This window comes from Pygoscelis adeliae, unplaced genomic scaffold (assembly GCF_000699105.1).
Source record: "Pygoscelis adeliae isolate BGI_AS28 unplaced genomic scaffold, ASM69910v1 Scaffold160, whole genome shotgun sequence".
NCBI classification, from domain to species: Eukaryota; Metazoa; Chordata; class Aves; order Sphenisciformes; family Spheniscidae; genus Pygoscelis; species Pygoscelis adeliae.
In genome coordinates, this window is record NW_008824035.1 from 3,970,008 (window position 1) to 3,985,868 (window position 15,861).

Below are 15,861 nucleotides of genomic sequence, written 5' to 3' on the forward strand. Positions count from 1 at the left end.
GGATCCCAGGCAGATCCCTGCAGGCTGCAGGCTCTCCCAAGTGATGGAGAGCCATGCAACCAGGCCCCAGTCCTTCTGCAGAGTCAGCCCCAAAGGATTAATGTGGTTTGTAAGAAAGGCACCCCTCTGTAAATAGACTTTCTTTACGTACCATCTGTAATGAAATCCCTTAGGAGTCTGACTTTAAGAGACTATTTGTTGCCACCAGCCACAGTTTTGGAAGTTGAGGATGCAAAGAAATCACTCTCTGGTCTGCTCTGTAGGAATAGCACCCCATCCTCATCTTCCTTTTCCCTTTCCCTTTTGTATTTTTGAAGGATTTGGGCAGTTTCTATCTTCACTAATCTGACTGCATCTAAGTGACAGGGCCACACCTCTTGTCTGTCCCCACACGCTTGCACCAGCTCAACTCTTCAGCTTATTTCAGGCTGCTGTTGATGGTTGCCTGATTATGACCTTTCACCAGCTTTCGAGGCCCTATATTTTCTGGTAAATCCCAATGTGGCAGTTTAGGGAAGGCAGGTGGACATCAAGGAAGCTGTCCAATTTTCTGTAGTGGGAATTGGGGACATTTAAGCCTCACAGGCGTCCTGCCAATGCCAGCAAGACCCAGGAGTCAGCAGGCTCAGGCGGTGGGGAGAATTGTGACAGAGCAGGACTGTGGCTGACAGAAGGCCTGCATAGGCCCAGGTGAGCCCCTGAAAACATGCTCGAGAAGCAGGGAGTAATAGTGCTCTGTGCCTGTGTGTACTCAAGCTGGCTTCTTGCAGAGTCAACAAGTAAAGCTTGGGAAATTGCCACAGCTCTTCATCCTTTCCTCCTTCCCTAAAACACAGCTATCAAAACCACAAGTGGATGCTTGTATTTTGTGGGATGAGCCTTTATTGAAATACTTGACATTTAGTTCCTCTGCTCATGTAATTTTCTCTTTTCAAAGGGACATTATACTTTGCATGGGAGTCTCTTGCTGGGTTCTCTAAGCCATTTTTAAGAAACAGTCCATGTAAGTACAACATTCAGGCAAATGCTTAGGCCCAGGCTGCCAGAGGTCAGCATCACAGCCCTACCTGGGAAGTACTTCCGATCAACATAGTTTATGATAGTTGTCACAGGCAATATAGTCTCCTCACATGTGTGTTGGATCTGGTCAGGGGGTAGAACAAATCCATGAGTACCCTTGTCTCACAGTTCAAATGTGTAGGAGAAAGGAATGCCAATCATGTGAGCCCAGTCCCATGAGAAGCCTGAGTTACTGTCTGTGAATTTAAAAATAGAGGGGAGATATATGTATTAAGCACGGTTCTTTGAAAATACTTCTTGCTATAGTTAATGCAAGATTATACCAGAATCCCTGAACTAAGCAGTAACCATATATCACTCTGACATGGAGAGCAGAGTTTCTAGGTGCTGCAATTCTTAATTATACTAAAAGTCTTCCATGGAGTTTCCTAAGTGAAACAATCCTCCATAAGATGGTATTGTACAATAACAGGAGATGAGTTCCAGGGATTCTGTGTTTTTAACATTTTACTGTGATTGGTATGGGGTACAAGATGGATTGGCTATTTGTCTGTTCTGATACTTCATTTCCTACATTGGCACTGCCTGGAATTTCTTTGTATATTTGTTTTTAAGCATAATTTTGGTCAAGTCTGAAAAAATTATGGCTGTTCATCTGCCTCATGGATCTTTTTTCTTACCTATTCAGCATAAGTACAAAATCTGGCAAAATGCAGTCCTAGGCATGGACAAGTTACCTTATACTTACACTGCATTGCTCATGCAGTAGGTGACTCGTGTGACTCAGGGACTGGCACAGACAGATGCTGTGAATATGCAAAACCACATGGGTACCAGCGCCAACTACTTACTGTTCTGAGTGACTGGCATGAGTTATTGCTTACTGGGAAAAGATTGGGTTTACTCGGCAGCCTCTAGGGCCCTCTAGTCCTCTACGTAAAGGCTGTCAGCTAGTATCAGCCGTGATGGTGTGTTTGTGATGTAGCTATCCAGTCTACTAGGAACGAGGCTGAAACCAACATATTTCACACACAACTGCATGCAGCTGCCATGTGATAACGTCTGATGGAGTAACTATAGACCTGATTGGGATTTTAATTTTTGCTTGACTCCAGTGAAGAAAAATAAGAGTTTTGCTGCTGACTTCAGCAGGGTCAGGATGATCTATCACCAATCTCCTCCTGTCCCCTGTGATGTATCTGTGAGGAATTCATGTAGGAACTAGCTTCTGATCAATGCTTCCTTCCTTCCCGCAGTCAGCTTTGTAACGTACAGTGTTATCTTGTATTCAAATGGCTGCTGCTTAGATGTTCCACTGAACCAGCCCATTAAATATTACTCAAAGAGGAAACTCAGCAAAGCAGTACTTACTGATGCCTGTGACACAAGAATGACTCTGTTCTTTGAAAAACAGAGCAATCAAAGGGAACCATAGAGAAACTTACATAAAATTAAAGAGGTTGATTCTACTTCATAGCTAGTCCCATACTTTCCCATCAGGGCAGCAGCTGCTTTCTCTGCAACATGCATCTGTAAGTTCGAAATAGGAACAGCATTGTCACCAGTGCCAGTACATTTGGCAATTATTTTGAGTGGACCAAAATTTTTGTCTCTTTCAGCTTTACATTTATGTATGATCAGCTTTAAGTTTTGATATTATTAGTTCAGGACTTTAGAGAAAACATTACAAACATTTGGGCAAATTGTTCTTGATTTTTTTAATGCAAATTATGTTAAAATTTTAAAAATTACTCTGCTATTAGGTAGAGAAGATATTTGCTTTGTTGTAAAGCTAAAGGGCTGTATTTTGGAGAATTAGTGTCTATGCTGTATAGCATACTGATACTGACTACAGCAGTGATTGATCTCTTACACTTGTTATATTGCCATAGACTCTGTATCCCACCGTCTTCAGAAGCTGAGCCATAGACAGACTAAATGACGTCTCCAGTGACTCATATGAAGTCTGAACCCAAGTCCCTCATGCTCTTGACTAGTGCTCCAGCTACTGGAATGTTCATAAATACACATGTTAATGAACTCAAATTAGAACACTCAGAAACTGAGGGAAGACATAACCAAGAAGTAGGTGCCTACTTTGCTCCCATTCTCCTAGTGAGCACATTTGGAATACCCTTTCTGGACACAATCATGACAACCATGTGTGTATAATGTGCTGGCATCCTAAAGTGCAAACGCATTCTTGTATGCAGCAAGAACTTTGTGCTCTTCTCCACTTACCTTGCATTGCAGTAACCCTATCTGTGGTCATTCAATTTTCCTGATTTAAGGTGAAGGATTAGGATTAATTCTGAGGCAAATAAACCTTGCTGATACTGCATGGAGCGGCAGTGACTCTGGAAGCCAAGCCCCTGAATAAGCCCAGCTCCTCTGAAGAAAAGGAAAGAGGGCAAATATAGTTGTGCCACATGCTACTGCCTGTACTTGTTCTCTACAAGTGTAGAAGATGAATGTTTTGCCCTACCAGTTCTTCACTGTTACTTGGAGGTTTAGTTGTGGAACCATACGGAGTGAGGATGTACTGTCTGTAGGAGTGAATTGTTAAATAGCACAAAATGTCACTCTTCTTCCTTTCGATAAACTGAGCCACAGCTCTTGTCTCAGGCTCTGATGCTGGTCCAGATCCACAGAAGATTTTACTGCTGCAGTTATAAGAAACACCAATACCTGGAGAGGAATACAAAAAGTGAATCAAAGGAGAGACGTATAAACACCAGTTCAGAGGGAACAGGGAAATTTACCTTGGAGTGTTAAGGCATGTGTTTCTGTGGGCAGGGAGACTAGACAGCTCAGTGGGACTTTAACATTTTACTCTGTTGGTAGCAACTAAAATTTGCTACAAGACTGAAATACTTAATGCACATTTACAGACTGGCTGCAATGAAAACACTCTGACACCACCACAGTGTACCACTTGCCAGGGAATCTTTGGAGGCTCCTTGAAATTCATGGCAAACACAAATACTGGCTGTTAAGTGACTAACTCCTAACATTGCTGCCTAGAGCCGATGCTTGCTCCTGCAGTGAATTAGAGGTATAGTTATATAAGCAGCAATTTTCTGCTCACAAAAATAAATACCAGTTGAAAGTCAATGACTTAATATTTTTACAAACCAGGTTTTTATTTTTACATATGTCTTGATGACAACAAGATAAGTATTCCTTTCTTATAGGGCTTCATCTTATTTCAGAGACTAGTTATTATTCTTGCTTTACATTTGTGTTGCTGATCTGAAATACTTGGAACTTATTGCCCCAGGAGGAATTGAAGTTTCAGTTCAGGTCTGTCCTGTAGCAGGTGCCATTCATATGTGGAGAACGGTTTTTCCTCCACAAATGATCCTAAACAAAAGTAACTTCAGTTACATAATAACAACTCAATGATCCATAGGGCCTAGTGATAATACGGTGTAAAGACTCCTTCATTTTAGACCTCTGCATTCTGAGTAACTCTTGCATTGTAAGAGTGCAACTCTGTGTGTAAGGGTGATAAAGCTTAGTGAGTGACAGAACATTTTATCTACTACAGCCAGGCTGTCATATTCCACAAGCCTGCATGCACCTTGAAATGATCCTCCTGAGCTTTAAAAAAAAAAGTATGCTTTTTCTGTAGTACTCAACTGCTTCCATGCAGTGTTGCACTCCTAAGAAAGACTTGGCATTGTGAGGGATGCCTCTGTGTCCAACAGATGATAGCTGAACTTATGTTTGTTTCAGATTCAAGAAGATGAATGCTTTTTTGTCAGCTAATCTTGCTGCTGCTCCTTGGTTCCCTGCTATACTCACTGCTATACTTGGTTCTCTGCAGAACTCACTGCACTGCCTGTATGAGCTTCCCAGCTGAATTACCTGTGCATCCAAGTGCAATGGGTGGTATGCCGCAAACTTGCCAGGGAGCAAGCTGGGAGACAGCAGGATCCACATGGTGGTAGGCTGAGCCTGTTGGGCCATGCAGAGGTCCTGCATTAAAAGGTGTTTTGACTGGGCTCAGGAGCCTGGAAGCATGATGAGAGTTGCTGAAGACCAACACTTTGCATTATCCTCCATATCTGAAAAGGAAGATTATTTGGGAGGGCACACCTATTTCAAAACCAAATAGCCCAATATTTGATCAATTCTCCTCCTGTCCCATGCTGCAAAGGTGCTTAGACCCATCTGCTAGTTGAGATCTCTTGCAAAGAATGACTGACTCCTCTGGACACACTTAACTCCATCAACCAAGCCTTGAGCTGTTAGCCTTACTTCCAAGGGAAGTAAGTCCATCCCCAGAAACCCAAAAGCAATTGATCCTGTGGTTTTGTCCTTCTCTCTTCCCGAGGCTCATGACATTTGCTAGGAATTTTTAGCCCTGTAATCTCAAGTGACTGCTGATTTACCAGAAGAAACAAAACCTTTCTGCCATGAGAGGATTTCTGTGAGTAATGATTCTGTCACTGTTCTCTGTTTAAATATAATTGCTATGATTGTATCTAAAATTAACAAAACATGCTGTGCACATCTAACTTGCAATCTAGTTCCTGGATTTTCACTACTTACTTACTTTTTCCCAGGAATAGATGTAGCCATCAATATTGATGACTGGCAAGACACAGAGGTCCAAATTCTGCAGAAATCTGCTTATCTTTGGGTCATATTTGTAATTTTGAATAATCCGAAAAGAAAAAATACAGAAGACTGAGCAGAGAACCTAGTGGTAATCACTGGAAAGAGCTAGTTTAGAACTATCATCAGGGAATCACTCACTCCTGGATATCACCGTGGTATCCAAGATCTACTTTATCCCCAGATATGTTAAGATATTTACCTTTTGCCATTAACAAAGTGACAGTGTTCCCAGTTATAGTGTACTTCATATGGATACAGTCTTGCAGGTATGAAAGCTGTATGATAGAGTACTTGTGCGCCAGGTACTTTCAGTACACGTGGGACATTGCTATACCATATCTTAGGGTTGCTTTATTCCAGGGGGACCTTGGCTTTGTGATGCAGAGAGGCTTGATCCAAAAGCCACTGTGGGAAATGGAGAGATTGCTATCTAGTTCAGTGGCTTTGGAATAAGTTCATGTGGAGGAAACAATGTGCTAACAAATATTGTCCCATATCTCATCTCAAACTGTGATTTGGACTTAGGGTCTCCACAGATATCTGTACTATGTACTAATTTTGAAAATCATGTTTCAACAGAAAAGCATAATTCTTGGTACCACAATAGAGAAGAGAACTGAAGTATCCAAAGTGATATGGTTTTTTTATTAAGCGGAAAAGTGAGGACTCACTTCTTTCACAAACCAGTGGCAGAAGACTGGAGAGATCCATTCTCTGGCATGAATCCCACAGTCCATCCAAATGATCTTTTTGGTTTTATCTGATGGTTGATTGATATGAGAGAGTGTAAAAATGATCATCTGGAAAACTGTTACATTACAATAAAATAGCCTAGCATAATACAGAAAGAAAAGGATGTGCCTTGATATGCCATTGAGACATCTGAGATTATTATTATTACAGACATCATTATGACAAGCTCTCCTTCCTAATAACCCCATCTCTGTAGTATCACAGGGCAAGAGTTTTAAAGTGTCTGTTGAGCAGGAGTGTCAATAAAACAGTTTCTTTTTCATTTATATTAGTCATTCACAGGACTGATTGTTCTTACTTTGAGATTCTTTTTTTTTTTTTTTAGAAGGGGAAGCACAAAAAGGCAGGGAATCTAATTTTACTCAGTGATAGGAACAAATTAGACAATAACTAACCCAATTATTAAGACTATGGTTTTTACTAGGGCGTCCAATAAAAAATGTCAAGGAATACTCCTAGCAGGAAGGCTATATGCTGTAAAAGGTAATAAAACCAACAAAACAAAACTCTTTATCCTCACACACAGCTGTTGCCAAGCTAGTTTCAGCTTGATTTGTATTTCTAAACAAGACTTCAGTTAAATTTGTTGTTTTCACTGCATAATAGCAGTAGCAAGGTTATGGTAATAGTATATATGAAAGCTGGCAAATCTTACTGTACTGTAGACAAGTAAAACCATCTCCTGTTATTTCAGTGAATTGGGATGAGCACTGTCTTAGGAAAGATCTGAATCCTGCCTTCTCCTGTGTACTTTTTTGTGAAGATACCTTTTATTCCTTATAAGAAAGTTCCTCCCTTACCTGCAGATAATACATTGTTCGGTTCTCGATTGTCTTCCCCAGGTAGTGCTGAGTCACCAGCCCACTGTGGTTCTTCTGGATCTGAGTTATCCATTGATAAATCTGAAATAGTCACAGGGAATTCTTGGTCCAAAGTGGGAGTTTCCTTCTCTTTCACACCTCCATTTCTAGATTAAAGCTTTTTTTTTGCTTAGACAAGCAACGTTTTCCTCAGAGCTTATTTCAATCTGTGGTATCACTTAACACTCATGGAAGGCCTTTCATTTGCTTCTGAGCAAAGATATGGTCATATCTCACTGGGTATTAAAAGATAACATCACTGCAATACAACACTGGTACTCTATTCTGGATCTCATTCAACATGCCCATCCTATTGGGCATCTTTCTCTTAACTTCACCAGACGTGGAGTGACACCATCAAATCTTAGAATCATAGAATCATAGAATAGTCCAGGTCGGAAGGGACCTCTAAAGGTCATCTAGTCCAACCCCCCTGCTGTGGGCAGGAACATCTTCAACTAGATCAGGTTGCTCAGAGCCCCGTCCAACCTGACCTGGAATGTTTCCAGGGATTCGGCATCCACCACCTCTCTGGGCAACCTGTGCCAGTGTTTCACCACCCTCAGTGTAAAAAATTTCTTTCTTATATCTAGTCTAAATCTACCCCCCTTTAGTTTAAAGCCATTCCCCCTTGTCCTGTCGCAACAGGCCCTGCTAAAAAGTTTGCCCCCATCTTTTTTATAAGTCCCCTTTAAGTACTGATAGGCTGCAATAAGGTCTCCCCGGAGCCTTCTCTTCTCGAGGCTGAACAACCCCAACTCTCTCAGCCTTTCCTCGTAGGAGAGGTGTTCCATTCTTCTGATCATGTTTGCGGCCTTCCTCTGGACCTGCTCCAACAGGTCCGTGTCTTTCCTGTACTGAGATACCCTGCATGTGCCATTGCAGATGTAGACAAAATTGGAGATGCAGATACCCTTGCAGGTAGAGACAGAATTGTTGATGCAGATACCATTTCAGAGGAAGGTTATCTTTGTAGACGCCATTGCAGCTGCAGATAAAATTCAAGATGCAAATGCAGATGGAGAAACCTTTGCAGATGCAGATAGCATGTGCAGCTATGCTTGCAGATGCACAGAAAATTGCAGATGCCCATACAGGTGCAGATACCATTGCAGATGGAGAGATATCATTGCAGATACTGATACATGTACGCTTACGGAAACCATTGCAAGTACATGTGCAGATACAGATACCATTACTGATGTACAGTTACAGGTACAGTTATGGATACATACAGAATACGAGACATAGATGCTGGTACCATCAGAAATACAGGTACTTGGTACCATCACAGACACCATCACAGGTACTGATACAATTACAGACACAGATATCAATTAAATATGCAGATACAATTGCAGTTACAGGAAAGAAATATAAAGAATTGACGATACCATTACAGACTCCATTGCTGATGCTATAGCAGATACACACACCATTGCAGATGTCGATGCCGCAGCAGGTGCAGATACCATTGCAAAGACCATTCCAGATCACATTGCAGATGCAGCTGAAATTTCAGGTGGAACTATAGATGGAGATGCCATTGAAGATGCTGGTGCCACTGCAGATGCGATTGCCAATGAAGATACCTTTGAAGATGCTGGTGCCATTGCAGACACCATTGCAGAAGCAGATGCCACTGCAGATGCCACTGCAGATATAGAGGGCCTTGCAGATGCAGATACCCATGCAAATGCAGAAGTAGTTGCTAATGACATTGCGCATGCAGACAGCATTGCAGACGTAGGTATCATGCAAATGCCATTGCAGTTGTGGGACATGCTCAATACCGTTGAAGGTGCCCTTGAAGATACCACAGCAAATGCCATTGAAGATACCACGCCAGATGCAGATACCGCTGCAGATGCCACTGCAGATGGAGATACTATTGTAGATGCAGAGGCCATTCCAGATGGAGGTACTGCTGCAGATGCAGATACCATTGGAGATGGTGTTGCAGATGCAGAGACAGTAGAAGAAGAACATTCGACTGGAGATAGATACCACTAAAGATACCTTTGCAGATGCCGTTCCAGCTGCAGATACCATTCCAGATGCCATTCAAGATGCAAATACTATTCCAGGTGGCATTACAGAATGAGTTCACATTGCGGAAGCCATTGCAGATACATTATCAATGCAGATACAGTTGCAGGTACCATTAGAGACACAGATACTGGCACCATCAGAAATACAGGTACTGGTACCATCAGAGACACCAATATAATTACAGACATGGACTCACATGGAATTGCAGATACAATTGCAGATGCAGGCACAAAATAAATACAATTCCAGATACAGACACAATTACACATACAATTCATGATACAAGTACAGTCACAGATACAAGGACGCATTCAATTGCACAAACAGCAGCAGATACAGCAAGTGATACCATTACTGACTGAGGTACCGTGACAGACAGAGGAACCATACACATGAAGGCATTGATGCCAACACAGCTACCATTACACACAGGTGTGCTGTTACAGGTAGAGGTACAGCTAAATTTACAGATAGCTACACAGCCAGTCACAGATAGGGATATGGATGAGGATACAGAGATGAATACCATTGCAGATACCTTTGCAGAGGCACAATCCATTTCTCATAACACTGCAGATGCAGAAACCAATGGTAGTAGCGTTGCAGATGCAGATGCCACTGCAGATTGAGATACCATTACAGATGCCAAAACAACTGCAGATACCTTTGAAGAAGCCAATTCAAGTGCAGATACAGATACCGGTGCAGATCCCATTGCAGATGCCATTCCAGGTGCAAGTGGTGAGAACAAGGTCCAGCATAGCACCTCTCCTTGTTGGCTCCTCTACCCCTTGGAGAGGGAAGTTATCATCGACGCATTCCAGGAACCTCCCGGATTGCTTATGCCCTGCCGTGTTGTCCCTCCAGCAGATATTGGGCTGGTTGAAGTCCCCCATGAGGACCAGGGCTTGTGAGCGTGAGGCTGCTCCTATCTGTCTACAGAGGGCCTCATATGCTCAGTCTTCCTGGTCGGGTGGCCTGTAGCAGACCCCCACTGTAATGTCACCTGTCCCATAAGCTCTTGGTCGGTTCCTCATCCACCCCCAGGCAGAGCTCCATGCATTCCAGCTAGTCATTGACATAGAGGGCACACCCCCTCCTTGTCTCCCCTGCCTGTCCTTCCTAAAGAGCCTGTATCCCTCCATTCCAACACTCCAATCATAGGAGCCATCCCACCACGTCTCCGTGACGCCAATAAGGTCATAGCCCTGCAGGCGTGTGCACGTCTCTAACTCCTCTTGTTTATTCCCCATGCTACGTGCATTTGCATAAAGGCACTTAAGTTGAGCCCCCGATGAAGCTGTCTTACTGGTTGGAGTTCCTTTGTGCTTCAAAACAGTATTACAGTCTCTTGCCTATCAGTACTGATTTTCCACATCTCAGTTCAGCAGCAGTCATCCCCAATGGGTAGCTCAAAGGAAATATACATGAGGATTGACTCTGCTCTCTCACTCTTATTATGTGGCTAGGAGGAAGAATACCACCATGCTCTGCCTTTGTCCAGGCTTACCCACTGGTCTGTGAAAAATAGCACCAAGAAGTCTTCACTACCCACCGTCATGACATAATTCTCTCCTGAAGTGTCAAAAACCTGTCCTTAAATTACTTCTTTCTACAGATCTCCCACTGTTCACCTCTTCTCCCTCACTGGGATTCCAGAAACCGCAATAGTCATTGCACTTCACATTTGGCTCAGCATCAAACATACTGGGGCTTAAATGAATAAATACTAGAGATAATGATAAAGCATAATAGGATAGAAAGGTAGCAAAGCAATCAACTGAACCCCAGAATATTATTTGCAAAAGAATATGGCTGCTTCACGCAGAGCATTTAGGTTTTGGTCAGGGAGGAATTGAGGATTTAATCAAAATCAATGGCAAATTCATGTTCAGTTTAACCAGGCCAAGATTCTAGCCAAAGAGTAAGGACTGATTCTGCAAAGAAGAAAGCCAGAAAGAGCTCCACTGACTTCAGCTGAGCTTTCTGCAAGCCCAATGTTGCCTGCTGGTGGCATTTAGAAAATAGCAGCAACAAAGAAAGCAAGCAGACTTGGGTTCCTCTTTACCTCTTCCATTGGATGATATTGGGTGTAGACACAATCTTCTGGGACCTGCCCTTGGCATGCTCTGATCCACAACTTCCTGCACATCAGGTATTAGGACTCTGAGGGGAGGGGAAAAGGGGAGATATAGAAAAGAAAACAGTCCCTAACAATTACTGCAGAACTACCATAGTGGGTACATTGCTTACATCAACAAATGAAAGGATTTAGGCTCTTCTGTTGTGGACTGCCTGGCAAATTCATCACCATCAGCATAACGGTTACTTTCATGTAAGAGAAAGTTCAAAGTACTGGGATTTTCACAGGGTTTTAACAATAAAGTAATAATTTTACCAGATTTTTTTTAAAGATTGACAATTTTCTACAAAAAAAAAAGTTCAATATCTTTCTTTTCTCAACCACTTTTACTACTGGGCGAAAGTCTAAAATACCACCTTTTGGGAAAAGGGGGGGAAAGTGAAAAATTTAAGATTAGTGTTTCATTGTATTTTATGGAGACATTTTCAATTTGCAAAGACTTCACAGAAGCATTCACTGAAATTTGCAAAAATCAGAACAAAACCCGTCTTTCCTTCAAAAAGCTCTTCTTGCTTTTTAGCTACAAATTAGTTCAGAAATGAGTATAGCACAGGTGTGATTCCATGATCAAGGGAGTCAATAAAACCTTTTCCTTGGCTTCAGAGGACTTTGGATCACACACTGAGCTTGCTCACTGCAATCAGCCCCTTGTAACACTGTTACAAATCTGTGGTCATTGTAAACACTTGCGATAAGACAATTGCAAAGGTAGCTTAAACATTGTTGATTTCAAACACTAAGTGCTAATAGGCTATTCTGCTGACAGTAGCACTGATCGGCATTTCTGGAAACTGCACATAAGAAACTTTTAAGAGTAGTTACAGCTGAATTTCACTCTAGGCTTTGATGTTTATTCACATCTGAACTTCAAACTAAAATTCAGGCAGTGCAAATTCCCATGAACTGAAACCACACACGCAAAATGCCTTATCAGAGCTCTGGGGAATTGAAATCCCACAGTCTGACACAGACAGAATATTGATGTCCTGATTATAATTTGTCATTTATGTCTCTATCATTATACACCTAACTGTCATGTTACCTTCCTTGCATGTCAACTGCTTTCTAAAAGGTGGTTCCTGCTTTGAATCTGTTAGAGGAACTTTAACTCTAACATTGCCATACTCATAATCTCAATGCCTTTGCAATACAAAGCGAAAATTTCAGTTTGACTATCAAATTACCCACCTCTTTCTTTAGGACCCTACAGAAGGTGGATACAGTTGTGGCCCCAGTCCAAGTAAAAAAAAAAGATTAAGCTGCTAACTTCAGTTTGGTCTTTAAATTTCCACTAGACTCAGATGAAACCATTAGAAAATGAAGAACCTTGATATAAATAAGAGGTTAAATATCTTCTGGAACTTTGTCTAAGTCCTGAATACCTAAACCTCATGCTAGATCATTTGTACTGGCTCCCACCTCATTTCTCTCCATCTCTGGTTGCCAGGGCATCATACTTATTAAAAAGAATTTGTCAGGCAAAAGGCAGGATGTCAAGATCAGCTTTAACTCTAAACAGCTTTGAAGTGGCACCAATCCTCCTTCAACTTATCTTTGATTGGTAAATGTCAATGTATGTCCATAGGCCATTTGTCAGCAGCCCTGAATGACTACAGGATTGTTTATGTGAAATACAGCTAGCTACTGGTTACCTGAAAAAGTCAGTTCCAAATGGGAATGGGACTGTGTGAGGAATATATCTTATTTAATCCCATTTGGCTTTATAAACACACTTTGTATCTGGATGAGATCTTCTGCTTAGAAGAAGTGTGGCAGATAGTGAAGATGTGTGGCTGGGTGGGTGTGACAAACTATCATGAGCCATTTGCAGCTTGTGGCTTATGGCTCCCAATTGTGTGCGCAGTGGGGACCTGCCACCGGGACCTTTGTCCCAGGCTGGGATGCCTCTGTTTGGCTGGATGGTGCCAGGAAATTCTCACCAGCCTGGCGGGGGGATAAGGGTAGGAAACTGCAGCTTTGAAGAATCGAAGAATCATAGAATCATAGAATAGTTTGGGTGAGAAGGTACCTCTAAAGGTCATCTAGCCTAACCCCCCTGCCGTGGGCAGGGACATCTTCAACTAGATCAGGTTGCTCAGAGCCCCGTCCAACCTGACCTGGAATGTTTCCAGGGATGGGGCATCCAGCACCTCTCTGGGCAACCCGTGCCAGTGTTTCACCACCCTAAACTGGCTGAATATTCACTTTGAAAGGGCTCTTCTCCAAACCAGAGGAGCAACAAAAGACAGGGAAGGGAAAAGGAGAGCTACAGAGACTGCTGCTCTGCAGTGACACTGATTAAACCTTTGGGCTCTCCAAAATAGGGATGACCCTGTGTTCAAGTATCCATGCTTTCCAAGAGCAAAGCATGCTCCTGTAAGTAGTGGTTGTACCAAGTTTGGCTTCCCGACTTTAGACTAAAAAAGTGAGTCATACATCTGAGCGCCATCCTGTGCCACTGAGAAGGCAGCAGCAGGGAAACAAGACAGACTGGACTGTCTCAGATCCCAGCTCCAAATTCACAGACCAGGCTAGTTGGAAGGTGAATAAACGGGGCATGGGGGAATGTGCTTTTAAAACTCATTTTTATTTAGCATCTGTTCATTGGGCAGGTCACGGTAAGTTGGAGGCACTTGGAACAAAGGTTGGTCCTATCGTCAGTACTTGCTGACTGTTCATTGGAAAGGACTAGGTTCTTTTGTGATAGCAAGGAAGATTGTTAGAGCCAGCCTTTCCCATCAGGAAATTAGAGGTTGTACTTGTAAGAGATCATATGCTGATCTGAGCTGTCTTTCACCTCCTACACCAGAGGAGCTGGGACCCTTATGTGCAGGTCTTCTCCAGCCCATATGTCTTCAGGCATCAGGGACTTCCACAAATCCAGCTGTGCAGAGGAGAAGAAAGAAATGCACAAATCAAGCTCTGTTTTCAGAATGAGAAAATATATTTAAGATAGAGTAGCTGCATAACAATAAATGGAAGAAGTCTTCCTTCAAATTATCCCCTTAACTATTCTCCAGCCATCTGTTCATAGAGCATGTGGCACAGGCTTGGTGTTTCCATTGACTCAGGCACCACTGATAAGGAGCAACACCTTCACAGAGCCATGCAAGCAAACTAACTTATTCCCATAAATTCCTTCAGGTAGTGGAAGGGCAATTCCACCCTACACTGAGAAAAAAAAAGTTAGGTAAAGCTTTTTCAAGTTTACTTTAACCTTCATTCCTGTCCAAAGTTACATGCAAATCTGGTTTAAAGCCCAAGACCCCACTCAGCTTTTTGGGCACACGTGGTTATTCTTACTCACCACTAAAGTCCTGCAAAGATGCTGAAGATGCTGGACTTGCTGAAATGTTTCTGGCACAATATGCAAAACCTGATCCCTGGAAATTCAGCAGAGAAACAAAATCAGTTTTAATGTCTGTATCCATGATTTCATAAGTCAAAAGGAGATGTTTTGTTATGTAGAAGGAAGACAGAGCATATAACTGAGTGCTGGTCCAACAAAAACACGTCTGAGTGATGAATTCCTGGTATGTTTTAGTTACAAATAGGACTAAGTGATGTGAGTTTTCTGTTGCTAGAGCGTTAGGTTAACTCTGCTTCCTTGCCAGTGGCAATTCTTTATTCACCATACCAGCTTCACTGAAGCCAACTGCTCGCATGAGCCCTGGTGTGTGTTTCTGCCTTTGCAGGACCAAGGCCAAAACAAGATCATAGGTAATATATAATAAACTATTTATTTGATAAGATGTCACTTTTTTTTTTCTCCTGTTTAGGAATTATTCAGTTATTCCAGATAGACGTGATGCTTTGCTGATCTATTTCAGCATGCAAAAACATTAGATAGCTATGATAAATGAACATTGCTAAGAGCTTGAGATGTTCACAAACTACTTGTCATGAGAATAGCCAGTTTATTCCACAAACAGTGAATAGCATGGTCTCCAGAATTGCATATTCTTACTCAATTCGCAGGAAACAAAAATTTCTAGTACAGGATCTATCATTTCGTATTTCTAGAAAAGACACACAGATCCAGTGTCTGAGTATATATTTTCATGAGGATCCATGAAACTTTCATTTACTACAGACTTAATCTGAAAAAAAATCGAAAGTTTACAAAGAACAAATTAATATGGTTGGAAATGCAGAAAAAGCAAATCTGTATGTTCTATCAAAAAACCCTTTGTAATTATTTTTCTAATTTTTTTCCAGTGTTTGTTCAGATCAACTTTCCAGGACTGATAGCAAGTGTGACATTTCTAATGAAAGGGTTTCATAATAAGGAGTGGATTTTGATGAGTACATTACATTACTCAAAAGTGAGACAGCAGTTATCCACTACTGATGTGATAGAATGGGGAACCCGAGAAATGTTCGTATTTGTTAGTAACCAATAACTAC

General features: G+C 41.9%; 1 protein-coding gene across 1 annotated transcript; it reads right to left on the bottom strand.

Annotated features, from left to right (window-relative positions):
* Positions 1–418: 418 nt before the first annotated feature.
* Positions 419–11,463, bottom strand: CPO (carboxypeptidase O). The gene is given in 9 exon segments (XM_009332982.1): positions 419–486; positions 1,068–1,256; positions 2,466–2,550; positions 3,506–3,708; positions 4,296–4,383; positions 5,582–5,728; positions 6,318–6,446; positions 7,200–7,301; positions 11,380–11,463. Coding segments are annotated over 9 exon segments (1,095 nt in total).
* Positions 11,464–15,861: the final 4,398 nt, after the last annotated feature.